This window comes from Pipistrellus kuhlii, unplaced genomic scaffold (assembly GCF_014108245.1).
Source record: "Pipistrellus kuhlii isolate mPipKuh1 unplaced genomic scaffold, mPipKuh1.p scaffold_m20_p_123, whole genome shotgun sequence".
Taxonomy (NCBI): Eukaryota; Metazoa; Chordata; class Mammalia; order Chiroptera; family Vespertilionidae; genus Pipistrellus; species Pipistrellus kuhlii.
The window spans coordinates 178,064-203,643 of record NW_023425431.1 but is presented as its reverse complement, the minus strand read 5'-3'; the positions used below and the strand labels follow the sequence as shown (position 1 = coordinate 203,643).

Below are 25,580 nucleotides of genomic sequence, written 5' to 3'. Positions count from 1 at the left end.
TTTATTTTATTTTATTTTATTTTATTTTTATGGAGAGGAAGAGAGAGGGATAGAGAGTTAGAAACATCGATGAGAGAGAAACATCCATCAGCTGCCTCCTGTACACCCCCCACTGGGGATGTGCCCGCAACCAAGGTCCATGCCCTTGACCGGAATTGAACCCAGGACCTTTCAGTCCGCAGGCCGACGCTCTATCCACTGAGCCACATTGGTTAGGGCAGTTTGTTTTTTAAATATATTTTATTGACGCTTCACAGAGAGGAAGAGAGCAGGACAGCGAGTTTGAAACATCGATGAGAGAGAAACATCCATCGGCTGCCTCCTGCACACCCTCCCTGAAAGATGAGACAGCGGCCGAAAATCAGGCCTACAGGCTTTATTGGAGGAGAAGGCCCCCTGCCCGGCTGTGTTCCCCCCACCCCCCCCCCCACCCCCCACCCCCCACCCCGCCTCCGCCACCAGGGGGAATAACAGCACCTCCAGAGGGGAACACGCCTTTGAGGGGCGGATCGGGAAGGGACGGGGCTTAGGGCACTCGGCACACGCTGATTGGTGGTTTCCTGTAAGGCACCTGATTAGGGACCTAGGGACTCAGGAATGGGGTGGCTTAGGGTCCTTGGCAGGTGCTGATGGGTGGTTCAGCCCTCAGGAATGTCCGGCTGCAGGTGGAGTTTATGTTATTCTTCGTCCACCAGTTGGGGGAAGGGAGGATCTATCACTCTCCTCCCTTCCTCTGTGAAACCAATAATATATAATATTATATTTTAAATCCTGTCCAGCCGAAACCGATTTGGCTCAGTAGATAGAGCGTTGGTCTGCGGACTGAAAGATCCCGGGTTCAATTCCGGTCAAGGAAATGTACTTTGGTAGCGGGCACATCCCCAGTAGGAGGTGTGCAGGAGGCAGCTGGTCCATGATTCTCTCTCATTGATGTTTCTAGCTCTCTATCCCTCTCCCTTTCTCTCTGTGGAAAAATCAATAAAATATATATTTTTTTAAGAAAGTAAAATTCTGTCCGTCCTGGCCTGGCCAGTGTGCCCAGTTGTCTGGGTGATGTCCCCTGCACCACGTAGGGGGTGTGCAGAAAGCAGCCAGTGCGTGACTCTCTCCTTCTCCCTCTGTCAAAGGAAGTATGTCTTTATTGACTTTTAGAGAGAGAGGAAGAGGGACAGAGATAAGAGACATGGCTGAGAGAAGAACATCATCCATCGGCTGCCTCCTGCCCGCCTCCTACTGGGAATCGAGCCCGCAGGCCAGGGATACCGAATTTTTGGACTGGAACCTGAATTCTTTCGTCTTTATTTTTTTTAAATATTGATTTATTTTTATTTATTATTATTTTTTTTTTACAGAGAGGAAGAGAGAGGGATAGAGTTAGAAACATCGATGAGAGAGAATCATCGATCAGCTGCCTCCGGCACACCCCCCACTGGGGATGTGCCCGCAACCAAGGTCCATGCCCCTGACCGAAATCGAATCCGGGACCTTTCAGCCCGCAGACCGATGCTCTAGCCACTGAGCCAAACCGGTTTCGGCTCTTTCTTCTTTAGAATCGAAGAATGAACCCCGGGACAGAAAGTGGTCTAGCAAAGGTGCAGATTGATTGAAGAACGAGTACAGGCTCCCACGTGGGGAGGGCGAAAGGGCCCCACCAAGTCCCTTTTCCCTGTGTCTTATGAAAGCTGCAGATCCTGGTGCCTTGATAACCCCTCTGATTGGTCACTATTCCCCTAGATGGTTACTACAGTAACTCCTGGGTTCAAAGGTTGAACCTCACGTGAGTCAGTGAGGTTCTCTCCCTCCCCTCCCCCCTTTTCCTATTGTTTTCCAATTCCCTCTGGGCTGCCTTCCCCTCCTTTTGCATGGAGGGCTTCCTTCTCTTTATTTTGTAAATATAGGCCTTTCTTAGCTATTTCCCTAGTCTTATGTAAATGCATCTGTTGCATCCCGGTCTTATGGAAATGCGACTGCACCTGGCTTCCTTGTGTTACGGAAATGTACCTCCTTCCTTTGTTTTCCCATGGACCCCAATTCTAAAAAAAAAACACAAAAAACCTAAGCCTGCCCAGATCCCCCTAAAGTTCCTGCTTCGCCAGGAATCGAACCAGTGACCTCCTGGTTCCTGGGTATCGCTGAGCGACAGCAACAGGATAAATTAAAGATTCTCTGCAGCTTCCAGCGTTCTAGCCTCGGGGCAAAAGCGGCCAGTGGGCGACGCGTCGCCACGGCAACGGGCCGCAGGGCATCCTGGGAAATGGAGTTCTGGAGCCACGCCAAGGACTCTGGGCTCCGGGATCCATGAAGGCGCCAGTGCGATTCCACGGCGGACCCGAGGGCCGTCCCTCCGCCCCTCTCCGGGCCCAGAGGGTCTCCGGGAAGAAGAGATCGCAGCCCGCGTCGCCCCGCTCTCCCCACCTCCCGCCGGGGCGGAGCCGCCCGGAGCCGCGCGGCGCCCCGGAGGCTTCTGGGAGTGAGTGCGCAGTGCGCAGGCGCGCGTCAGCGTTCGCGGCTGAACGCGCCTCCCGGTCCTGCTGGTTCCGGAGCGGGACACCCAGGTGCGGAGGCCGAGGAGGGCGCCGAGGCGGGGGCCGGATCAGGGTGGACGGACCCAGGGCGGGGGCCGCAGCGCCGGGGAACGGGCACGCGATCCTACCAGGGGCGCGCGGCCCGGGCGGCGCGCGAGGCCGGCCTAGCGTGCCACGTGGGCTGGCGAGGAGGCGGCGACGCTCCCCCCACCCCCCGACGGCGCTGATTGCGTGCGTGTTGGCGTTCGCGGTTACGTCAGAGAGGGGCGGGGCCTCCTGCTGTTCGTGGGAGTGATGGATGCCGAAGCGCTGGAGCCGCGTGGCTTTGTTTAGGGGCGGGGCGAGGAGGCGCTGGAGCCGGTTCCGAGCGCCAGGGGGCGGGGCCTCACGCTCCTTAGGCGGCACCGAGCGTAAGGGGGCGGGGCCTCGTGCTCCTGAGACCGCACGGGGCGGTCCCAACCGTGAGGGGGCGGGGCCTCTCGCTCCTGATGTGGCCAGGGGGCGGTCCCAACCGTGAGGGGGCGGGGCCTCTCGCTCCTGATGTGGCCAGGGGGCGGTCCTGATGGAGAGGAGCGGGGCCTCGTGCTCCTGAGGCAGCACGGGGGCAGTCCGGAGCGTTAGGGGGCGGGGCCTCGTGCTCCTGAGGCAGCACGGGGGCGGTCCGGAGCGTTAGGGGGCGGGGCCTCGAGTTCTTGAGGCGGCCGGGGGCGGTCCCAACCCTGAGGGGGCCGGGCCTCGCGCTCCTGAGGCGGCGCGGGAGGCGGTCCCAATCCTGAGGGGCCGGGCCTCGCGCTCCTGAGGCGGTGCGGGAGGCGGTCCCAACCCTGAGGGGGCGGGGCCTAGCACGCCTGAGGCCATACGGGGCCGGCCCCGAGCGTGAGGGGGCTGTCCGGGGCGTGGGGGCGGGGCCTAGGTCCGGGAGGAGAGTGCGCAGGCGCAGGCAGCGCGGGGGCGTCGGCGCCGGAGGCCGGTGGGCGCCGCTGGGCCGCGGCCCCGGAGGACGGCGGCGGTGAGGTGAGTGTGGGGGTCCGCGCTCCCGCTGCTCCGTGGGGTCCTCAGGCCGCGTGGGGAGCCCTGCGCCCCAGGCTGCGTGTGAGCCGTGTGATGGCGCCGGTGTGCGGGCGGAGAGCGGGGCGGGGGGACGCAGCCGGCGGTGGGGGCCCCGGGGATGCGGTGCCGGAGCAGGTGAGCGCGGGCGGCGGCAGGTGCGGGCCTGTGGCCGCCGCCGCCCGGGGCCCCCGCTCCCCGGCTGTGCGACCGGGTGTCGGCGCCTCTGCGGGTGCGAGGGGTGCGCCCCGGGGTCCCCGCGGGGCGGCTTCCGGGAGGCACCGATTCTTATTTCTTATTTTTTTAATTTCTGACCCGGACCCCGGATCCTTTGTCCCCGGAACGGAAGGATGAAGCCAGGGACAGACGGGGGTGTGGCGGGGGGGGGGTTATGGAAGAACAAGGACAGGCTCCCCCATGGGGGGGGTCCCCCTGAATCCCTCTCCGCGGCGGCTGGAGCCCGGAGCCTGGGCGGCGCCGCTGATTGGGCGCCAGCTGGTCGCCATGGTGACGGCGGGGCTCCAGTGGAACCTCGCGGGAGCGCGAACGAGGGTCTCCCCCTTCCCACCACCGCCTCCCCTCATTGTTTCCGTTCCCTTCGGGCCGCCGCCTCTTTGTTTTGTAAATGCGACCTTTCCTGGTCCCTTACTGATGGGGATGTGCCTTCTCCCCATCCGTAGCCCCGCGCTTTCCCAGGGACCCCAATTCTTAAAAAAAAATAAAAATCCCTAAGCCTGTCCGTGTCCCCCCAAATCCCTGCTCCACTGGGGAAGGCGGTGCGGGGGGCCGTGCGGGGCCTGCCTGCGGGGGCCGGGAAGATAAGCGGGGTGACCCCCCCCCCCCCCCAGCATAGCGCTTGCTGAGCCTGTGGGGGTGCGGGGTGCCGGGTATGTCGGTTGTGGATCCCCCTGCAGAGGCGGGGGCAGGGGATGCCAGGGGATGCTGGGGAGGGGGTGTCTCGGAGCCTGGCTCTGGGCGCCCCCCGGAGCCGCGCTGCCTGCCGCTGGCTGTCTGCCTTTGAAAGGAGGGTGGCCCCCGCCGGTGTGGCTCAGTGGATAGAGTCCTCGGCCTGAGGACTGAAGGGGCCTGGGTTCGATTCTTGGTCGGGGCAGGCATATGTTAGGGGCTTGATCCCCAGTAGGGGGCGTGCAGGAGGCAGCTGAGTGGTGATTCTCATCATGGATGTTTCTCTCTCTCTCTCTCTCTCTCTCTCTCTCTCTCTCTCTCTCTCTCTGCCCTTCGCCCTCCCTTCTCCAAAATCAATAAAAATATTTATTAAGCCAAAATCGGTGTGGCTCAGTGGTAGAGCGTCGGTCTGCGGAGTGAAAGGTCCCAGGTTCGATTCCGGTCAAGGGCGTGTACCTTGGCTGCGGGCACATCCCTGGTAGGGGGGTGTGCAGGAGGCAGCTGATGGATGTTTCTCTCTCATGGATGTTTCTAACTCTCTATCCCTCTCCCTTCCTGTCTGTAAAAAATCAATAAAATGTATATTTTTTAAATGTATTTCTTTAAAAGCAGAGGAAAAGGAGGGCAGGGCGCTCGGCGCGGCCTGACGCCGGCTGGTTGTGTGGCTTCGGAAAAGGTCGCTGACGCCCACCGCCCTCGGTTCGCACGCACAATCGGAAGGTGGTGTGAGTCCGGGCTCCTGTGAGCGCTCAGTGGACGGCAGCCCTTAAATGACAGCGGCCTTGTTACTGACGTCTTTTTTAAAGAACATGTTGATGGTTTCAGAGAGGAAAGGGGGGGTGGGGAGAAACATCAGTGATGAGAGAGAATCATGGATCGGCTGCCTCCTGCAGGTCCCCCACAGGGGCTGGAGCCCACAACCCAGGCCTGTGGTGCCCTTGGCTGGAATCGAACCCAGGACCCCTCAGTTCACAGGCCCAGGCTCTATCCACTGAGCCACACCAGCCAGGGCTGTTACTGACAACGTAACGGGAAGGACGCCCAGAGAGACTTGGAATTTCCTCGCCTGGGTCTGGGGAGGGGCAGGCAGGGCAGAAGCAGGTGCCTCCTGGGTGCAGGTGTCATCGGGAGCTCACGGAGGGAGACCTGAGCAGGGCCTGGGGGGGGGGGGGGTCCCCGGGCATGAGCTGAGGCAGCTGTGCCTAGGCCGGTGGTTCTCAGCCTTCCTGATGCCACCGCCCTTTAATGCAGCTCCTCCTGTGGTGGTGACCCCAACGACAAAACTGTTTTCGCTGCTATTTCGTAACTCTCATGTTGCTCCTGTTACAAATCCTAATGTAAATATCTGTGTTTTCTGATGGTTGTAGGCTCAGATCGAGAACAGCCGCTGTGAGCTCAGTCCCCGGTGGGGGGGCGTGCAGGAGGCAGCCGATCTATGCTTCTCTCTCATTGTTCATGTTTCTCTCTCTCGCTCCCTCTCTGAAATCAATAAAAATATACTTGCATAAATGAATCTGTGCCAGGTGGCAGTGAGTGTTTGGAAAAGTGAAGTAGGGCCCGTCCACCTATGAACCAGGAGGTCAGGTTCGATTCCCGGCCGGGGCACAGGCCCGGTGTGGAGGACGTATGGGGAGCAGCCGATCAATGATTTCCTCTCATCGCTGATCCTTCTAACTCCCTCTCCCTTCTTCTCTGAAATCAATAGAAAATACTTAATATATTTTATTGATTTTTTTACAGAGAGGAAGAGAGAGGGATAGAGAGTTAGAAACACCGATGAGAGAGAAACATCCATCAGCTGCCTCCTGCACGCCCCCCACTGGGGATGTGCCCGCAACCAAGGTCCATGCCCTTGACCGGAATCGAACCCGGGGCCCTTCAGTCTGCACGGCCGATGCTCTATCCACTGAGCCACAGGGTCAGGGCAGTAGAAAACGTTTTTTAAAGTGAAAGTAAAGCGGGCGGCGGGGCGGCAGTAGGTGCTGTGTTCAGAGGCAGCACCAGCCTCCGTGGTCCCCCAGCTATGGAAGCAGGAGTGGCTGCAGCCGTGCCTGCCAGTCCGCGGGCTGCTGCGTGCTTCCTCCTTCAGCCGAAGCTCTCGCTTCCACACGGAGGTCCGACCTCCGCACCCCCCCCCCCCCCCCCCGGGCGGCCCAGGGACCGAGCGGGGCCCCGGGGGAGCCTTAGGGACTAAAAAGAGGCCCAGGCTCAGTCCTCGGAGACCCGCTCTGCAGCCAATGTTCTCTCTCACCCATGTCTGCTGTCCCACGGGCCCTGCTGGGCGCCCGGCAGTGCAGGATCGAACCCGGGGGAGTGGCCAGTGCTTCAGGGTCAGGATCAGCCCAGGCGGCCTGACCCTGCCCGGCCCCGGAGGGGACAGGCCCCCCCACGTGCGGGCGCTCCCCCCCCCCCCCCCGTTCTGTAATGGCAGCCTCGGCCTCTAGAGCAGTGTTTCCCAACCTTCTCTCATGATGGGAATCACCTGGTGGAGTTGTTAAAACACAGGTTCCCGGATCCCAACTAAGAAGTGCTAAACTAGAATTTTTGGGAACATATAGGTAAAATTGCATACCTAACTTAGTGCTCTGTATATAAAATCTGTCTTAGAGCACTAGTTAAGTATACAATTTTACCTATATGTTCCCAAAAATTCTAGTTTAGCACTTCTTAGTTGGGATCCGGGAATCTGTGTTTTAACAACTCCACCAGGTGATTCTCTCATGAGAGAAGGTTGGGAAACACTGCCCTAGAGCAGCGTCTTGGCTGTCCCCGGCCGCGGGGCCGCAGTCAGGGCAGGGCTGGCCTCCGTGCCCTCCGGCTCCGGCTGCCTGTGCGGAGGGGCCGGGAGGGCTGGCTGGGAGCCGGGGCCGCCCAGGCCAGTGCCCAGCAGCCGCGGAGGGAGCGTCCTGCACCCATCAGGCAGACGGGCAGACTGAGGCCGGGCCCCGCCCCACAGGCCGCTGGCAGGGGGGCTTCCGCCAGAACCCCCCACTCACTGCTGCTCTCCCCCCAGCGCCCAGGCCTGGAGGACACCGTCTGCTGGAGCAGGACGCGCTTCTCCGCTCGGCGGCCGATGAGAAGCCGGAGGCCGGGCAGGACGCCGCCCCGGAGCCGCCCGCTCCGCCCGGGCCATGTTCCTCTCCGGTGAGCACCACGTCCGCGTGGTCAGAGGCATCACACGAGCAGAAACCACCAGAGCGCTTTCCTGTGGGAGGCCGCTGGTCGGGGTGCCACGCCACGGCGCCCGGCAGCCCGCCGCCCCTGCTGCTGGGGGTGCGCCGCCGTGTGCGGCTCCGGCACCGGCCCCCGGCCCCCGGCTCCCGGCCCCCGGCTCCCGGCACCGGCTCCAGGGCTCCCTGCGGTCCAGGGCCGGGGGAAGACCGCCGGGCGTGACCTCACCCTCTCAGCGCTGCCTCCCTCCGGTGAGACAGGGCCCCCGGGACCCGCCCAGTGCCGAGGGCTAGGCGGGGCCTGTGTACGGCGATTGGCCTCCATGTGCTATGAGTCTGGGCCCTACACCTTCCCCTCTTCCTCCCCTCCCCTCCCCTCCTCTCCCCCCTGTGTGCCAGTCTCACTGCCGAGAGGCTCGCCATAAACCTTTTTTTTTTTTTTTTTTTTGTCTTGCTTTCAGAGAGGAAGGGAAAGGGAGAGAGAGAGAGAAACATCCACGATGAGGGAGAATCATACATGGGCTGCCTCTTGCATGCCCCCCTCTGGGGATCCATCCCACAACCTGGGCCTGTGCCGTTGACCGGAATCAAACCCGGGACCCTTCAGTCCGCAGGCCAACGCTCTATCCACGGAGCCAACCCAGCTGGGGCCTCCCCATAACCATCCCACTCGCTGCTGCACCCGCCTCTGCCCGCCCGCCCGCCAGCCCCGCTTCCTTACGCAGCCCTCCCTGCTGTCCGACACGCGTGTGTAACGCGGGGAAACACATAGGCTCTCTGCCCCTGGGTCCTGGCACAGGCTCCCCACGGGTGTCCATTCCTGGGTGGTCCAAGCGTCTTCTGTTCTTTTTTTCAAAAATATATTTATTGATTTTTTATAGAGAGGAAGGGAGAGAGAGAGTTAGAAACATCGCTGAGAGAGAAACATGGATCAGCTGCCTCCTGCACACCCCCCAACGGGGATGTGCCCTCAGCTCCCCGGGGACAGGCTCCTGCCCGAGCCCCCAGCCCTCGCCCTGCTCCCTGCTCACCGTGTCTCCCGTCGCAGCCTCGGTGGTGACCGGCCCGGGGCCCCAGCCCCCCAGCTCACCCCGCTCACCGGGGCCCCGGCCCCCCAGCTCACCCCGCTCACCGTGTCTCCCGTCGCAGCCTCGGTGGTGACCGGCCCGGGGCCCCAGCCCCCCAGCTCACCCCGCTCACCGGGGCCCCAGCCCCCCAGCTCACCCCGCTCACCGGGGCCCCGGCCCCCCAGCTCACCCCGCTCACCGGGGCCCCAGCTCACCCCGCCCCCCGTGTCTCCCGTCGCAGCCTCGGTGGCCGGCCCGGGGCCCCAGCTCACCCCCGCCCCCCCCCCCCCCCCCGTGTCTCCCGTCGCAGCCTCGGTGGTCCTGGCCCGGGGCCCCAGCCCCCCAGCTCACCCCGCTCACCGGGGCCCCAGCTCACCCCCCCCCCCCCCCGTGTCTCCCGTCGCAGCCTCGGTGGCCGGCCCGGCGGAAGGCACGCTCCCCCGAGCCCTGCGGCCCATCGCGCCCAACGATGGGTCCCGGGCAGCCGGCCGCGGGCGCCTGGACGTGGCCGCGGCGGACAGGGCGCTGGGGTCCCCGGGCCTCCTGCTGCTGGCCACCGGCCTGTGGGTGCAGGTGCCCGTCCCCGTCGTCTGTGAGACCCGGCCTACGCTGCAGGACACCCCTCCGCCCGGCCTCGCCCGAGCTCCCGGCACGCCCGCGCCCGCTCAGGACACAGGTGAGAGCCGGGAGCACGGGCGGTTTCCCCAGGCACGGCCGCACACGCTCAGGACACGGGTGAGAGCCGGGAGCACGGGCGGCTTCCCCAGGCACGCCTGCACACGCTCAGGACACGGGTGAGAGCCGGGAGCTCGGGCGGTTTCCCCAGGCACGGCCGTCCGCTGGCTGGCTGGCTGCTGGCCGTCTGTCCGCACCAGCTCCGGCGCTGCCCTCGGGGGCGAGGCTCTCCCACACGACCACAACGGGGAGGCCCCTGAGCGCATGCAGCTCTCCCTACTGCTGGGTGCCACGGACACACACACACACACACGCGCACACACACACACACACACACACACACACACACACGGCCTGGCCCGAGGCCTGTGCTGGGTGCCCGGGGAGACACACACACACACGGCCCGGCCCGAGGCCTGTGCTGGGTGCCCGGGGAGACACACACACACACACACACACACACACACACACACACGGCCCGAGGCCTGTGCTGGGTGCCACGGGGACACACACACACACACACACACACACACACACACACACACGGTCCAGCCGGCCCGAGGCCTGTGCTGGGTGCCCGGGGAGACACACACACACACCCCGTGTGCCCTCCCGTCCTCTCTGGCCCTGCGAGCTGACCTTGGTGCTCTGCATGGAGCACGTGTGTGCCCAGGGCTCTGGGCTCCCGCCCGAGGCGGCCGGCCCCTGACCTCTCTCCCCCGCAGCCCCGCCGGCCCCGCGCGCCGCCCCGCCCCCCGTGAGGGCCCTCGTGGTGGAGGGGAGGAGGACGCCCGTCCTGCGGCTGAAGCCCAAGCCCCGGGTAAGCAGCCGCTCCCTCCCTCCCTCCCTCCCTCGGAGGTCCGTCCGGAGGCCTGGGCCTGTGCTCCCCTCCAGGCCCGGCCTGCCTCACGGAGCCCCGCCCAGCCCGGCGCCTGGGTCCCCGCATCGCCCTGGGGGAGCGGAGGGGGGGGGGGGGCCCGCTTTTGTTTCAGAGCGCACTCGACCGCCCCCTTCTTCCTTCCCTCGGCATCTCGGGGTTCCTGCCAGTGCCAGGGCGCGCGCGCGCGCACACACACACACACACACACACACACACACCCCGGGGGAGACGGCAACCACTGGTTCTCAGAACCTGCGGGGACGGCTCTGTGCTGTGCTCCAGAGCTAACCTCCTCGCCTTGCTTTGTCTCTGCTTGTACGTCCCGTCTGACAAGGAGAACCCCTCTCTGACTTAGAGGCCCATTCCCGCGTACAGGGACTGAGCGCCACGTAAGCCGTGTGCTCATGTAGGAGCCGAGGATGCCTGGACTGAGTGCCTTCTGTGCCAGTCTTTTCTTTTCTTCCCTTCCCTTCCCTTCCCTTCCCTTCCCTACCCTACCCTACCCTACGTTTACATTGGCTTCAGAGAGGAGGGGAGAGGGAGAGGGAGAGAGAATCCCAGATCGGCTGCCTCCCGCACGCCCCTCGGTGGGTGGAGCCTGCATCCTGGCAGGTGCCTGACTGGGATCACGCCGTGACCTCCTGGCTCCTGCGGGCCCGGCCGGCGCACAGCCTGACAGGTGCCGGCCGCGCTGTGTCTGTTCTCCGCCCTCCGGGCTCCGGCGTCCTGAGGAGGGTCCTGGCCCCTGTCTGCTGTTGGGGACAGGCCCGCCGGGCGTGTGGGCGCAGGAGCCCATGGCCGACGTGGTTTCCGTCGCAGGCGGTGACGTTTGGGGATGTGGCCATCTACTTCTCCCCGGAGGAGTGGGCGCAGCTGAGCCCCCCGCAGAGGGCGCTGTACCGGGACGTCATGCTGGAGACCTACCACACGCTGGCCTCGCTGGGTGAGCCCGCCTTCCTCTGTGCGGCCCGTTAACGTTGCGCGGGCCACGCGTGTGGGTCCGTGATGGGCGCGTGTGCTGTGTCCACCCTGCCGCTCTCAGAGTGTGCCGCTGGGAGCGCTGTGTCTGAGTTTGGGGGCTGCGTATTTTCATTTCTCTCGGGCGTGTAGCTGGGGCGGGATTGCCGGTCAGACAGTCGCCGTGTGTGCAGCCTTTTGAGGACCTCGCTCGTGTTGAGAAAGAGGGATTGATGTCAGGAAGTCAGGTGACAGGCACAGTGACAGATGCCGGGAGAGGCTGGGCTCGGGACTGAGGGCCGCACTGCCCGGCTCTGTGCTCCTGAGGGGCCAGGAGGGCCAGCTTGGAGCGGGTGGAAAAAGGAACTGAAACTGCAGAGCCCCTGCTGGGGACACTCGGAGCAGCTGGCGGAGGGGGTGTGGGGTGCAGAGCGGACGAGGCTGGGGCGGAGCCCAGGAGGCAGCTGCCGCGGGGCCTGGGACTGCGTCCTCTCTCCAGCGGCCCCGCCTCCCGCGCTCCCTCTGTGCCCGAACCCCCTCCCCATCCGGGCAGCGTGGCCCGGCCCGTGGCCCACGTGCTCACTCCCGTGTTCTCCCGTGTGCAGGCCTGACCGGCCGGAAGCCAGACGTGATCGCCCTGTTGGAGAAGGGGAGAGCGCCCTGGACGGTGGGAAGGCACCGCGGCCTGGGTGAGTGACCGGGGCTCTGGGGCGGGGTGAGTGACCGCGGCTCTGGGGCGGGGTGAGTGACCGCGGCTCTGGGGCGGGGTGAGTGACCGCGGCTCTGGGGCGGGGTGAGTGACAGCGGCTCTGGGGCGGGGTGAGTGACAGCCGCTCTGGGATGGGTGCGAGCACACCCCCTGGTGGGAGGGCTCAGGCAGGCTGACACTCAGGGCCCCGCCCATGCCCCCCGGCCCAGGCCTAGGTGAGTGACAGCGGCTCTGGGGCGGGGTGAGTGACAGCCGCTCTGGGACGGGTGCGAGCACACCCCTGGTGGGAGGGCTCGGGTGGGCCGACACCGTGCAGGGTGGGCCCTCACTGTGCAGGGCTCCGGCCTCTCCGGTGTGACGTCCCCGGGAGGGAGCAGGGCTCCTCTGCACAGGTCCTTCCTGGGTGCGGGCATGCCCCTTGCGGGCGCTCCCGGCAGTGCTGAGGCTGGGGCTGAGAACCCGGACCCGCGGGGAGAACCCCAGCTTCCGTCTCAGAAGCCGCACCCGTCACTCTCCCCGCTTCAGCATTCGCCCTGCCCCCAGAGAAAGCGTGTTCCCACCGCTTTAACGACAGCTCTGCAGCATAATGTTCCCGCTGCCTGTCCTCCCGTCCTCCCACACCGCTCACTGACTGCTGTGAGGGAGCTCGCTCCCTTCCGAGTGGATTCCTCTCTGGTCGGCCGAGCTGTGTGGGGGTCGTTACACGGGTCTGAGGCTTTTTGGTTGTGGTAAAAAGTGTCCTCCGATGTGACCAAGAGCTGACCCGCTCACGGTCCTCCCGCGTGACTGCGATCACAGGGGGCTTCCAGGACGCCAGGCGAGCTCGGGGCCGCGGGGCCGCGTGCCCGCCGTGGAGGGCGTCCGCGCAGCCGGACACGTGCGAGGAGCGGCGCGCCTCGATCGCCACCGGGGGAATGGCCTGCTGGCGGCAGAGCGCACCCGAGCAGCCGCGCGCCTCCGACGCCGGACGGAGGCGCTGCTGGCGGCAGAGCCTGTCCGCGGAGCAGCTGCTGGCCCGGCGAAGGTCCGCCGCCGAGAGGAGCCGGCGCTACCGGCAGAAGATGTCCCAGGAGCAGCGGGCCGCCGACACGGAGAGAAGGCGGCGCTGGCGACAGAGCCTCACGGGGGAGAAGCTCCTGGCGCAGCGCCGGGCCGAGGCCGAGAGGAGGCGGCGCTACCGCCAGAAGATGTCCCAGGAGCAGCGGGCCGCGGAGGTGGAGAAACGGCGGCTCCGGAGGCACCGGGCCTCGCGGGGCGGGGAGCTGCTGGCGCAGTGCGGCTCCGTAAAGATGAAGCTGCACGTGCAGCTGTTTCTCGAAAAGATGAGCAGACTGAGAAATAAATGAAGAAGTTCCGTGTCCACTCATGGGATTTTCACACGTATCTGAGCGATGATTCCATTGACTCGGCAGAGGATGCTGGAAGGAAAATTTTCCCATTGAATTCCTTAATAGCATCGCTCCTTCAGGAATGCCGTGTCATAAATTAAAATGGAAAAGGGGGTACAGTCATCATGCTACTGACAAATCTTAATAATAAATAGTTTTTTTTTCAATGGTCCTCGAGGCATTGATCACAAGATTGTGACCTGACATAACTGAATCAGAAGTATGAACAGGATCTGCAGAGGGAGAGATTGCTCTGATGCCAAGACTGGATTTGTGCCCATCAGACACTGGCCTCCCGTTTAAATTGGTTCGAAGACAGTTTCCCATGATGCCAGCGTGTGGGATGACTATTTATAAATCACAAGGACAAACTAGACAAAGTGGGAATATTCCTACCTGAACATGTTTTCAGACATGCTCAGTTACATGTTGCTTTCTCTTTTAAGTTCAAGCAGGATGTGATGATAAAGGTGTAAATATTTCATCACAAGGGAATTTAGTCAGACATTCTGAAAGTGTTTTCACTCTTAACGTGGTGATATACAGGGAGATACTAGAATAAAGTTTAATTTATCAGTTATTTGTGTCAGGGTTATTTTAATACATTTTTTGTTGTTTTTAGATCATGTTTTTGTTATTTTTATATTATGCTTTATGTTTAATAAATTTATATATTATTTTCATATACATTTTACTACTTTTCTTTCATCTCTGACACTTCCATTATAGAGAAAGGGCAAATAGCAATATTAAAATGTTTCCTGTAATGTGTTTCTCTTTTAATGTGCACAAATCTCGTGCACCGGGCCCCTAGTGACATTAAATGTATGTCGGTAACCATTTTTAAACGTGCGCTTGATTGTATCCACGTTGTCATGCGGCAGGTCTCTAGAACGTTGTGTCTTGCAACACAGAAGCTGCCCACTGATGGCCGGTCCTCCCCAGCCCAGGCAGCCCCTCCCTGCTCCGTCTCTGCGATTAGGACGACTGCGGCTGTTTCACAGGAATGGAATCACACAGTATTTGACCTTTCTGACTGGCTTTTTTTACTTAGCTGAATGAGCCTGAGGTTCGTCCCCGTTGTAGCATGTGACAGTTTCCTTCTTTTTAAGGGCTATAACCTTCCATTGTGTGTAAACAAATCCGGCCTTCCGTGTCGTTCCACACCTGTGAACATAACCAACTGTGGGTTGAGGACGTTTGGGGGAATGAGGCGATAAGGACACGTGTGTAATTACGAATGTTCTTTTACCGCATCCAGCGCGGCCAGAGAGCGGTGCACTTGCTGAGCAGTGGCAGCTGGGGATTGAGGAAGTGAAGGAGAAAGACACAGAGACAGAAAGGGGAAATCTGGGGCCGGATGGAACAGCTGTCCTTCTGATGGAGAGACAGTGACCCAGACTCGATATAGTGCATGTATTTCATACAGTGAGATGCCAGGAAGCTGATAGTAAAGTTTAAGATAAAGGAAATTATGCGCATTCTCGTGGCAGCTTTCTGGTGTAGTCACTTGTGGCCGGGCCTGGATAGTTATGTCCGTTTCTGGTTGGCGGGTTCTTATCCAGCATCTAGAAGGCTTCAGGAGTCTGGAGAAAGGCTATGGCAAATTATTAAAAGAGTCCAGAGTCAAAGCATAATTTTGGAAGGCATTTTGGGGAGCCAGAGGAGACTTAGCTAAAGAAACCAAGTCCTCTTGAATCTCCAGACACCTTGCTCTTTATTAACACAAACTAGAGGCCCAGTGCACAAAATTCGTACACAGGGGTAGAGGGTCCCTCAGCCCGGCCTGCACTCACAATCTTGGACCACAGACTACTGATCACTCACCTGCCTGTCTAGTCACCCCTAACTGTCCCCCTCCTCCCCCCCCGTCAAACTGATAGCCCCTCAGTACCTATGCATATAGGACTGGTCGCCCCTAACTGCCCCACACACCCACCAGCCTACTCACCTCTTACTGCTCCTCCTGCCAGCCTAATTGCCCCCAACTGCCCACCCTGCCATCCTGGTCACCCCCAACTACTGCCTCCCCCCCTCACTGGCCTTGTCATCTCACAACTCTACCCTCCCCCCACCGGCCTGGTTGCCCCACACAGCCTGCTGTTCAGTCGTTTGGCCGTCCCTCACTAATCCCCCTGCTGGCTTGCCTGCACCTCCAGCTGGCCCTGGGGGGCTGAGGGGATTGGGTGTCGCCATCTTGTGGCTGTGGGTGCTGCCAACTTTGAGGATAGGGCAGTCAGATGGCATATTCCCTCCTTATTGGCTGTGGGTACCACCATCTTTGAGGGTGGGGAAGTCAGTTAGCATATTCCCTCCTTATTAGGTAGGATTGTCCTAAGGCCATGGTCAGCAAACTACGGCTCTCTCAGGCCACATGTGGCTCTCTGGCCCCTTGAGTGTGGCTCTTCCACAAAATACCACGGCCTGTTTTGAGGAAGTGGCGTTAGAAGTTTAAGTTTAAAGAAATTTCAGTCATTGTAGAGTTGATATTTGGCTCTGTTGACTAATGAGTTTGCCGACCACTGGCCTCAGGCAAGGTAGGTAGACAGACACATCAAAGGCCAAGGTTTAGTGTACAGAGGCATTGTTGGATTGGGGGAACTGCCTACAGCTCTTCAGTGACTGGCCAGTAGGAGGCAATAACATGTAGGCTGAAATGCCCTCAGCTGTCTGGCAGCAAACAATCATCTATGCCTCCTTTTCAGGTTTGGGGAAATGCCCTTAGCCATTTCCAGCAGGCAATAATAACATGTGATCTCCCAGCCCTTGCTGAAGGCTCAAGGTCCACCAACCGTTTGGTGAGCTTCTTGCATTTGTATCCTGCTGGAATCACCTTCTGGCATATCACTCTTTTTGATTGAATACATTTTAAAGTTGGACACATTCATGTCCTTTTATTTTTTTATTTTTAAAAAATATATATTTTATTGATTTTTTACAGAGAGGAAGGGAGAGAGAGAGCTAGAAACGTCGATGAGAGAGAAACATCGACCAGCTGCCTCCCGCACACCCCCCACTGGAGATGTGCCTGCAACCAAGGCACTTGCCCTTGACCGGAATCGAACCTGGGACCTTTCAGTCCGCAGACCGATGCTCTACCATTGAGCCAAACCGGTTTTGGCTCATGTCCTTTTAAATTGCTGCTAGGCCTTAAAGGAATCTGTCTGCAGTGCGTTTCTTTTTGGGCCAACAGTTCTCTCAGTCCCTATTTCAATGGCCAACAGGTTTTTTTGTGTGGACGTGCCAGCAATGATTTTCTAGTTCTGGATGGTGGACAGTGGCAATGCATGTCCAGCCTTCTTTGCCTTGGTCCTGGGCAACCTGCAGCGACGCACAGCTGCTCACTGCTTGTATGGCGAGGCATCTTCACCATCTCCATCTCTGGATTGTTTCTCCGCTTGTCTTCAGCATGTAGTTTGGGGTCCATTGCTATTCTGTGGCTGGAGCCATCTGGTCAGTTCCTCTCTCAAATCCATTGTTTTAAGAACCACATGGGCTTGGAGGAGTTTCCTGGAAATACACAAGCATATTCTCAACCAAAGGTTAGATTAAGGAATCTACTATAAACTACACTTGGGATCCTTTTCATTTTTTTGCCCAAACGATATTCCTTGGGCTGATTTTGATAACAAGGGTGTTTCCATGGGTGTCTTGCCATCAGCATTACAAGTGAAAAAAATGTTTAAAGTAAAAAAATTTTCTTGATGTAATGTACTTACAGGGAATTATTCCACTATTCCCTTCTCCCCCTTTTTTAATTTTTATTTAACTATTAGGAGGTTTTTGGAAACAATTTTTTGTAAAGAAGTGTGACTGCTCTGGATTTTTTACATCTTAAGCATCTATGACTATGAGATGAACATCAGTAAAAATGTAATTAATGCTTTAAGAATAGGTTCCTGCCTAGTACAGTTAGGTCCCGTGAATATTTACTTATTTCAATTTGCCAATTTTAATTAATTTGAAATAAGGTTTAAATGACATTAAATAAATTTTTTGCTATTAGTCTTTGAGTAATTTTACATACTTTTCTTTTTTGAGACCTAATTTAATGATTTTTAATTACAGTTACACATTTAAAGGAAACCTCTCTTTATTTCCTTCCAGATTAATTTTTAGGTCAGCGTTTAAAGAGTTTCTTTCAGTCCTAATCAGTTTGGCTCAGTGGATAAAGTGTCAACCTGAAGACTGAAAGGTCCCAGGTTTGATTCCGGTCAAGGGCATGCATGTATCTTGGTTGCTGGCATGTCCCCAGTAGGATGTGTGCAGGAGGCAACTGATCGATGTCTCTCTCTCATCAATGTTTCTAACTCTCTCCCTCTTTGTAAAAAAAATCAATAAAATATATATTTAAAAAAATAAAGAGCTTCTTTTAAAAATCTTTTTCTTATTTACATCGAGCAACAAGGTAACAATTGTCATTTTTTTTTTTAAATGTGGACTGATACTGCCAGACCATTAAGTCACCAAAGGACTCCCCTTATAGTTATGTTGACTATTATTTATGATCAGATTTAATGATTGAGTAACAGTTTTTAGTTTCCCCCGTAAATATTAGCAGAAGAGATTTCAAAGTTTTGAAATTTCTCCTTTTTAATTTTAGAATTTTATTTTTAAAGAGTATCCCCTTTGGCTTATTTGCATATACAAAGGGGTTATGGGAAGTTGCAGTAAATTTCACTGATCTTCAGTCCAATTGCTTATAAAAATATTCTCATAATTTAATTTATATGAAACCTTGATTTTGTTTTAAAAAGCTAATTTATTATATTAAGTAGAGTAGGTATTTTTATTTAAAAAGCAAATTTAGAAATTTATATGTTTTGACCCAAGAGGCACAAATGCTCCCCCTCCCCCAGCCTATTTAAAATGCAGGCTGCTTGGGGGTTTTGTCTTTAAAATTCTGCTATTGAATTTTGAGCAATATTTAAGCTACTTTATTTTGCCATCCTGAGAGGACAAAACCTTCATGATTTTAAAAATATATGTCCAGTTTGCAGGCTGGCAGGGGTGAGCATAAGGAAAGTTGTTTTTGTGGTATTTCCAGTCCATCCAGAATCAGAAAGCACCAGAGTTCTTTTTGAGAAAAGCTGCTATCATAGGACACAAAAGCCAGACAAGGTCCTACACACGTCGAATGATCGGGGGGGGGGGGGGGGGGGGTGGACCAGAGGTAGGCGGTGTTTTCAGCCTTGAGAGTGGAGTTGCATAGATCATCTTGGAGGCGACCTGTTGGGCGTTGGCCCTGGGCACTGCGGAAACAAATAGGAGTAACACCAGCTTGCTGCACATTAGCCGTGACAGGTCCTGTTATTTCTTCCGCTAAGTTCCCTGGTTTAGCTTTGTTTACTGGGGTAGCCATTAATAGGAGTGGCCCTGCCTTAACCGGCTTGACTCAGTGCATACAGCGTCAGCCTGCAGACTGAAGGGTCCTAGGTTCAATTCCGGTCAAGGGCATGTACCTTGGTTGTGGGCGCATCTCCAGTGGGGGGTGTGCAAGAGGCAACTGATTGATGTTTCTAACTCTCCGTCTGTCTTCCTTCCTCTCTATAAAAAACCAATAAAATACATTTTAAAAATTAATAGGAGTGCTCCTGGGGGAAGACATCACCAGCAACCTGTAGCCACATTAGGGTTGGTGATATCGAGAAGATGGTGGGCTGAACCCAGGAGCCGATAGAATCGAGGAGCCAAGTCATACTGCCTCTGCAGCCGAGTTCTTAGTCAGATGCTTCCTGTCTTTGCTTGTTGTTTCCAGTCTGACGTCTTCCCTGGCTCGGACTCGGTCAGCAAAACTTTGGTCCCGCCGAAACCAGTTTGGCTCAGTGGCAGAGCTTCGGTCTGTGGACTGAAAGGTCCCGGGTTCGATTCCGGTCAAGGGCATGTACCTTGGTTGCGGGCACATCCCCAGTAGGGGATGTGCAAGAGGCAGCTGGTCGATGATTCTCTCTCATCGATGTTTCTAACTCTCTGTCCCTCTCTCTTCCTCTCTGTGAAAAATCAATAAAATATATGTAAAAAAAAAAAAAAAAAAAAATAGAGTATATTGTGACTGTTCCTGCAAGGCAGATGTAGCCAAGGACGGCATGACAAGGAGTGGTCCAGCAATTTTCATAACGAGGCCTCGGTTTCCTCGCTGAGGTGCAGCCGGAGAGGATTTTTCAAGATCCGGGGTCACCTCGGACCGATCGCACACGTCTACTGGCAACAAAACTGGCAACATTTGTCTGTCTGAGAAAGTCTTTGTTTCTCCCTCATTCCTGAAGGATGTTTCCACAAAGAACGGAACTGGACGTGAAGGGTTTCTCCCTTCAAGAGAGAGTTCAAAGTGACTCCTGCAAAAATGAGTATTTACTTAAAATGTTTCCCATCCTGCCTCCCAATCTCATCAGCCCAATGAAATTCAGATGTCACAGTTTTATTTTTTCTAAACATTAATTCTGGGAACATGTCAAAAGGTGTTCAAGCGGTTTTAAATTTCCCTTCTAATGTTTTTCACGTCTTTAGCATTTCAAAGAGCTCCTTTCATCATTTTAAATGACTATTAATTTTCTAATTTTGGTATTCTTAAGGGACATGTACATTTCAGAAAATGGGAAAAGTCAAAAAATGAAGGGAAATATTACTGCAAACCATTCTCCCAGAAAGAACCCTTTCGATTTAGATGCACAGCTTTCAGATATTTTCAACTTTAAAAAAAATGGGATTATCATTGTGGTCAAATCTGATGAATGTTTCACTTACATTCTAGGAAGTTTTCTGACAATTCAACGTAGCTCCTTACGTGACAGTTTTTATTTTATTTTTTTAAATAAGAAAACAAATGTTTAATTTGTTGATGTCTTTCAGACTCAGGGTCTAAATGTGAGACCAAGAAGTTACCTCCAGATCATTGCAACAAACGTGGGCAGAGCATCTCTCAGAAGCCAGTGTCTGCATCCCGCGTAGGCCCCACCGGGAGGAGAAATTCAGCCCTACAGAAACCCAAGAAGGCACATCCAGGGAGGAAGCCTTTCAAATGTAACGACTGTGGGAAAACCTTCCGCCAAAGCCGCTCTCTCACACTTCACCGGAGCTCCCACACCCAAGAGAAACCGTACGAGTGCAGCCGATGCGGAAAAGCCTTCAGACGGGCCCCGTCCCTGCTCCTCCATCAGAGAGTTCGCCACGCCACGAAGGGCCACCAGTGCGGTCAGTGCGGGCAGAGCTTCCCGCAGCGGGCGACCCTCCTCCTCCACCAGAAGAGTCACGGTGGGAAGGGAACCTCTGGCCCTGGGGAGGCCTCGAGCCCGCGTCCGGCCCTGAGGACACGTCAGAAAACCCTCCTCAAGGAAAACGCCCGCCCGGGCAGAGAACGCGGGAAACCCTTCCTCCGAAGGCCGTCCCTCCCACGTCACGGCAAAACCCACGACGGAGAGAAAACCCACGAGGGCAGTCAGTGTGGGGGAGGCCCCCGTGAGAAACCCGTCCTCGTTCTACGTACGAGAATTCATACTGGAGAGAAAGCTAAGGAGGGGGAGGCGGCCTCGAGTCAGCCGAGCGGCCCCCGTCTAGAGAATCCTTACAAATGCAGGAAATGCGGGAGGCCCTTTAACAGGATCTCCTCCATCGTGCTTCACCAGAGAGTCCACGCTTCCGAGAAGCCCTACCGGTGCGACAAGTGCCAGGGGGTCTTCCCGCGGCTCCCGACCCTCATCCTGCACCTGAAGACCCACCGCAGGAAGGAGCTGTCCAGGCGCCGCACGTGCCTCCTCCGGCACCGGAAGGCCCTCGCGAGGAAGGAGAAGCTCTTTGGGTGCGAGGAGTGCGGGAAGACCTTCTCCGAGGCCTCCAGCCTCAAGGTCCACCAGAACGTCCACTCCCAGAAGAAGCCTTTCAAGTGCGGCAGGTGCGGCAAGGCGTTCGGCCGCCAGTCCTTCCTCGTCGAGCACCAGAGGATCCACACGGGGGAGAAGCCGTACCACTGCGAGGAGTGCGGCAAGGCCTTCAGCCACCGCATCTCCCTCACCCGGCACAGGAGGATCCACACCGAGGACAGGCCCTACGAGTGCGACCAGTGCGGCAAGGCCTTCAGCCAGAGCGCGCACCTCGCCCAGCACGAGAGGATCCACACGGGGGAGAAGCCGTACCGGTGCCAGGCCTGCGGCAAGGCCTTCAGCCAGCGCACGTCCCTCGTCCTGCACGAGCGGAGCCACACCGGGGAGAAGCCTTACGAGTGCGGCGCCTGCGGGAAGGCCTTCAGCAGCGGCTCGGACCTCATCCGGCACCAGCGGAGCCACTCCTCGGAGAAGCCCTACGAGTGCAGCGCGTGCGGGAAGGCCTACAGCCGGAGCTCCTCCCTGGTCCGACACCAGAACACGCACTCGGAAGGGAAAGCCTGAGGGCGCCCCCGAAGCACAGGCCGAGTCTCAACGGAGCAGATACAGAGGCAGCGGGGAGGCGGGGGGGGGATGCATTCGTCTCTAACATACGTTACGTGAACATGGGGCCGTCGGATGATGCTCCCCCCTTTGAAAGCCAAAGTCAAAAGTCCTTGATGGCTTTGACCGGAGTGACTGAAATCAGCTGAGGCAGTGACCTCGTGGTAGGTCTCAGTGAAGCTCAGCTGGTTGGATTGGTCATTTTTCATAAAGACAATTCTTCGTTTGATGAGAATCACTGATATTTTATTTCCAGTGTAGTTTTCCTTTTTATGTTTTGGGGGTTTTTGTGTGTGTGTGTGTGTGTGTGGTTTTTTTTAAATATATTTTTATTCACTTCAGAGAGGAAGGGAGAGGGAGAGAGAGATAGAAACATCCATGAGGAGAGAGAATCATGGATCGGCTGCCTCCTGCACGCCTCACACCGAGGATGGAGCCCGTAACCCAGGCCTGTGCCCCCGACCAGGAATTGCACCATGACCTGCTGGTTCATAGGCGGACCCTCGGCCAATGAGCCACACCAGCCGGACTCGGGCGTAGTTTTAAAGTTGTTTTAAAGTGGAGTTGTGGCGACTTTATTGGTCGCACACAACAAAGAGTGGAAATGTCCATTTCTCTTGGGTGGGGCTTGGAGCCTGATTTGACGTCACGTGAAGATCTGAGTTTGTCCCGTAGAAGGAGAACTGTCACGTATAAGGAAGGAACTTCCCTGAAAGCCAGGGTACCACTTCCAGCCGACAGACTCTTGTGGAGGATGATAAAGAAGAGCGAATCCTGGAGCGGATGCGGACGGCACAATCAGCCAGCCTCACGGCCTACGAAGTAAGGAGAAACGTGACGTTCTGAAGAAGGAGGAACTTCCGAGCAGAGAGAGATCATTGGTTTTATTTGAAAACAACTTGTCTATATTTACGTGAGTGAACGTCAGTGTTTTCACGGGAGAACAATAAGTAATCGGTGGACAATGGGTTCTCATGGGCCCAACGCCTCTCCTCCCAAGTTCATACGTTGGAAGTCCAGCCAACCCCCCAACGCGATGGCCTTCGGGAACGGGGCCTCTGAGAAGCAATGAGGGTTCGACGAGGACGGAGGGCGGGGCCGTGTGACAGGGTTAGCATCTCAGAACGAAAGAGCGCCGGAGAGAGCCGCCTGCTCTCTGCCAGGACCGGACGGACATGGGGAGAAGACGGGTGTCTGCAGCCTGAAGCCTCTCACCGCGCCGGCGGCCTGAGCCGGGACTCGGGCCCGGAGCTCGGAGGAACGCGTTTCTCTCGCTGAAGCCACCCAGCGGGTGGTGTTTCGCTTTGGCACCGCGGACAGACGGACGGGAAACCCCCGGATCTCCGTACCAGGACCTTCTCCTGTGAACTGTTCACCGTCATGGCTGTGTCTCCTCCTGGCTTGTGCAGCAAACCTAAGACAAAATCAGTACTTCTCCTTTTCTGTAAATTGGTTGTATACAGTTGGATGGTTCTCTGTACATTTCCTCTCTGCAGAAGCTGTTTAAAAAAAAAAAATTTTTTTTTTATTGATTTCAAAGAGGGGAAGGGAGAGGGAGAGATAGGAACGTCTACGAGAGAGAAACATCTGTCAGCTGCCTCCTGCACCCCCCTGCCCCTACCTCCTGGGTATCAAGCCTCAAAGGCTGGCCGTGTGCCCCGACCTGGAATGGAAACAGCGAACCCCTGCAGCCTGGGACGACGCTCGCCCCACTGAGCCACGCCAGCCAGGCTGCAGAAGCCAGTTTTGAAAACACCCATATGTAACTAAACACCCATTCCGACACTATGGAATGTGTGATTCGGACTTGAATGACAGCCAGCAGAAAACTGTATCTGTGAAGGGTGGCTTTCTTTTTCATTTAAATTTGTCACATCGCTTCTGTAGAATAAGCATAAGCAGGTGGCTCAGTCTGTTGGAGCGTCATTCCATATACCAGAAAGGTTGCGTGTTCCACTCCCAATCAGGGCACACGCACAGCTGAGTTTCAGGTTCAATCCCCAGTCAAGGCATTTCGTGGAGGCAGATGACCGATGTTTCTCCCATTGATGTTTTCCTCTGTCCCTTCCTTTCTCTCAAAAAAAAAAAAAAAAAAAAAAATCTCGCAAGATCTATTTTTATTTTTACTATTTCCATTTTATGCTAAATCTGGTGTTTATTATTCATTTTCTAAATTGTGGGGTGTTAATTGAAGTCGCTGTTGTGAGCGTTTTGTACCTTAGCAGTTAGCGCAGTGTTTCCTTTTAAGCAATGTTAAACCTTTGATATTCTGTGTTCTTTCATTCAAATATTTTCTATTTTCTCTTTTTTGGTTTCCCTCTTGACCGATGGGTCATTAAAAACCGGGCTATTTGGGTCCGCATATTTGGGGATTTTCCAACTATCTTTGTTGTTGTGAATGTAACCCGTTCTCGTCACTAAAACGTTTTGTACGACTTGAACCCTTTTTAACGTGAGACAAGTGTTAAGGCCTGCCATGTGGTCCGTCTCGGACCATGTGCTTTGTGCATCTGAAAGGAATGTGCATTCTGCCCTTGGGTGGAGGAGTTTCCAGTGTCCATTAGGTCGAGTTCTCAGCTGTGCTGTCCAGGTGTGCAGTATCCTGACTTTCTGTCTGCGTGTCCTATTGAGAGATGCATGTCACAGTCTCGCCACTGTGGATTTGTCTCTTTCTCCTCCTAACGCTGTGGCCCTTTTCTCAGCGTCAGGTGATGTCCATGCATGCGCGTCCCGTTCAGGATGCAGCTAAAAGTTAAGTTTTTTACTCGAGTGAAGATGCTGCAGGTGTCTGCATTGTTTTCCCCGAAAGAGCCCTCAGGCACTTTATCCTGCGAACCCTACCCACCCCAGCCTTCTGGTCACCCAGTCCCATGACCTCCCCTCGGACCACACACACACACACACACACACACACACACACACACACACGGCTTTGGAAACACCGCCTGTGGTTCCTCGGGGAAATCATGGTCCGGTGTTCCCCTCACTCATTCCCCAGGGGCCTGTTTCGCTGCCCAGGGACCAGCCTCTTCAAGCACCAAGGTGTTGTGTATTCTGTTAGTGTTTCAGGTGGGAAGGCGAACTCCTCCCTCGAATTCCATCTTCACCAGAAGTGCAGATCTCTCAAAGCATTCAGCGACGAGGGCAGGGAGCCCTGTGGGTCCAGGGTTTATTTTCGTAAGGAAGTGTTGCCACGAACATGCGCCTGCACGTGCTTTTGGGAGGTTTCGCCAGTATTTTTGAAGGGTGGATTGGTATTGTAGATCAGGAGATAAGACGCTTGAACAGACATGGCCAACCTGCCTTCGCTAGTCAAACAGGCATCTAGGACGAAGGGTTTTTAGGGGAATTTTAAGCACCTTCATCCCGTGACATCCTGCCCACCGGGCTGGGTTATATTAGTCCGGTTTTTTCAGTTTCTTCTGCCTAAGCGCTCTCTGCTGTGCCTCTCTTAACCAGAGGGCAGAGCGCACCACAGAGGCTGGCATGTTCGTTCGGCATGGCCTCACTGCCGTTTCTACAGTCTGTGTGACGTGAGATGGCATCACTTTCCTCTTTCAGTGATGCTGGCATGTTTTTATGTAATTTGGGGATCCCCCCCCCCCAATTTTAGTAAAGGAAATCGGGTAAGACTGACTCTCCCTGTGTTCCAGAGCCTCTGCAAGGCTAGGATTTTAACGTTTGAATGAGTCGAGTTCTGCCTGGTCTAGCTATTCCTCCTGACCCTCCTTCCCTGAGCTTGCTTGGTGCCTTCGCCGTTGTTGGGAGATGCGCTGTGTGTGGTGTGTGAACTGCAGAAGAAAATCTCGGTTTGGCCCATGAGAATTCTGGTGTCG

The 25,580-nt window shown here is 56.5% G+C and overlaps 1 protein-coding gene across 2 annotated transcripts; it reads left to right on the top strand.

Annotated features, from left to right (window-relative positions):
* Positions 1 to 2,307: 2,307 nt before the first annotated feature.
* On the top strand, positions 2,308 to 22,098 carry ZNF667 (zinc finger protein 667). 2 transcript variants are annotated; one of them, XM_045580377.1, is made up of 7 exons: positions 2,308 to 2,555; positions 7,492 to 7,622; positions 9,122 to 9,391; positions 10,116 to 10,210; positions 11,090 to 11,213; positions 11,833 to 11,916; positions 20,174 to 22,098. In XM_045580377.1, the coding sequence occupies exons 2-7, from the start codon at positions 7,610 to 7,612 to the stop codon at positions 21,703 to 21,705; spliced, it is 2,118 nt and encodes a 705-aa protein (XP_045436333.1). In that variant the 5' UTR covers positions 2,308 to 2,555; positions 7,492 to 7,609; the 3' UTR covers positions 21,706 to 22,098. The 2 variants fall into 2 exon arrangements, with proteins under 2 accessions (XP_045436333.1, XP_045436334.1); XM_045580378.1 differs by lacking the exon at positions 2,308 to 2,555 and adding an exon at positions 3,442 to 3,539.
* The last annotated feature ends 3,482 nt before the right edge of the window (positions 22,099 to 25,580 follow it).

Coding starts and splice junctions, on each gene's coding strand:
- ZNF667 (XM_045580377.1), top strand. Junction 10,211..11,089: donor GGCTGAAGCCCAAGCCCCGG/GTAAGCAGCCGC, acceptor TTTCCGTCGCAG/GCGGTGACGTTTGGGGATGT. Junction 11,214..11,832: donor CCACACGCTGGCCTCGCTGG/GTGAGCCCGCCT, acceptor TCCCGTGTGCAG/GCCTGACCGGCCGGAAGCCA.